Source organism: Emiliania huxleyi (genome assembly GCF_000372725.1).
Source record: "Emiliania huxleyi CCMP1516 unplaced genomic scaffold EMIHUscaffold_111, whole genome shotgun sequence".
NCBI classification, from domain to species: Eukaryota; Haptophyta; order Isochrysidales; family Noelaerhabdaceae; genus Emiliania; species Emiliania huxleyi.
Window position 1 is genome coordinate 140,974 of NW_005201732.1, and position 1,669 is coordinate 142,642.

At 71.1% G+C, this 1,669-nt stretch overlaps 1 protein-coding gene across 1 annotated transcript in view; it reads left to right on the forward strand.

The window, feature by feature from the left end:
* Nucleotides 1-1,669, forward strand: part of EMIHUDRAFT_223680 (hypothetical protein) — a gene marked incomplete at both ends in the record, with an annotated part of 5,576 nt that overhangs the window by 2,885 nt on the left and 1,022 nt on the right. The window contains 4 exons of the mRNA XM_005791570.1: nucleotides 139-418; nucleotides 474-704; nucleotides 880-1,085; nucleotides 1,498-1,649. Of these exons, the coding sequence (XP_005791627.1) occupies nucleotides 139-418; nucleotides 474-704; nucleotides 880-1,085; nucleotides 1,498-1,649 (869 nt within the window). The remainder of the gene's footprint in view (nucleotides 1-138; nucleotides 419-473; nucleotides 705-879; nucleotides 1,086-1,497; nucleotides 1,650-1,669) is intronic.

Consider the following 1,669-nt stretch of genomic DNA (forward strand, 5'->3'; position numbering starts at 1 on the left):
TCCTCTCCCGCAGGTCCTCCCCGCGCTGACAAACGCGCTCGAGTACGGCGGCGCCTCGGCCAAGGACTCCGTACACCGAGGGCACACCTCGCCTCGCCGCGAGGACCTCGCACCGACGGCACGACTTGTTGCTGCCAGGCGCTCGAGCCGCTGCTGCGGATCGCCAAGGACGGCCTGTCGGAGGAGGACATGCAGTCACAGGCCACCTCCCTGCCGTGGCCCCGCCTCGTCGCGACCACGGACGACCCCTTCTCTCCCCTCCTCACGCCGTCCCAGGTCGTGCCCACCGTTGTCAAGCTCTTCGCGAACACGGACCGCTCGATGCGCATCCCGCTGCTGCAGACCCTGCCCGCGCTGATGGAGCACCTGTCGGCGCGCGTCATCAACGAGACCGTCTTCGGCCTCGCCTCGCAGACACGTCGCAGACACGTCTACCCACCCCGCGGCGAGGCCTCGCTCCCCCCCCTCCTTAGGCCACGTCTCGCTCGGCTTCGCAGACACGTCGCCCGTGCTGCGCGAGCTCACGGTCAAGCCGATGGTCGCCAAGTCGACGGTTGCCAAGTCTCTTCACACCCCCTCCTCCTGGGAGCAGGTCAAGTCGATGGTTGCCCTCGCGCCGAAGCTCTCTCGCGGCAACATGGGGCAGGCGCACAGCCTACCGCCACCACTAGCCGGCAAGGGGGCGAGAGGCGCACACACACCGCGTGCCCGCAAGGTGATGCGCGCCTTCGCCAAGCTGCAGCTCGACGAGGAGGCCGCCATCCGAACCAACACGACCATCTGCCTCGGCGAGCAACCCCTCCCCCCCCCCCCTCCCTCCCCCGCGGCGACTAGCTCGGAGCGACCTCGGCGACATCTCTCGGCGCCTCTCGGTCGCAGGCAAGATCGCCGTCCACCTCGACGCGAGTGAGAGGGAGCGCGTCCTCATCCCCGCCTTCACGCGATCCCTCAAGGACCCCTTCCCGCCCGGCCGCAACGCCGGCCTCCTCTCCTTCTCGGCGACGCAGCAGTACTACAAGCCCATCGACGCCGCGACGCGCGTCCTCGCCGCCGTCGCGCCGATGGTGCTTGACCCGGAGCGAGAGGTGCGGACTCGCCCCGGACTCGCCCAGACCCGCCGAGACCCGCCGAGACGCCGAGACCCGCCGAGATTCGCCGAGATTCGCCGGTGGCGCTCGGCCAAAGGAGGAGGGGTGCGCGAGCCTCGCCGACGCAGCCCACAGCGCTGCACTCGTTCACCTTGCCGCCTTGCCGCTCGAATCCGCCGCCACGGCCCCCCCACTGTACGCTCGAGGGCGCATGGCCGTCGAGAGCTGCCGCAGCGTGCCGCAGCGTGATGCGCTGCCCTCACGCTCCCGCTGCACACCGGCAGGTGCGCGAGACCGCGCTCGGCTGCCTGCGCGCCTACATGCTCAAGCTCGAGCAGGCCTCGCCGCCGGGCACGGACGACCCAACCGGGACATGTCCGTGACGTGTCCCGCGGGGCATGTCCTCTAGGCGTCCGCGGCCGTGGGCAAGCCTCCGGGCGAGGCGTCCTCGGCCGACGCCGACGCCGCGGACGACGCCGTCTCCAAGGCGGCGGACACGGTCCTCAAGTCGATGAATTGGCTCACCTCGGCCGCCGCAAAGGCGGTCGGAGCGCCGCAGCAGTCCGCCGCGCTGACGGCGG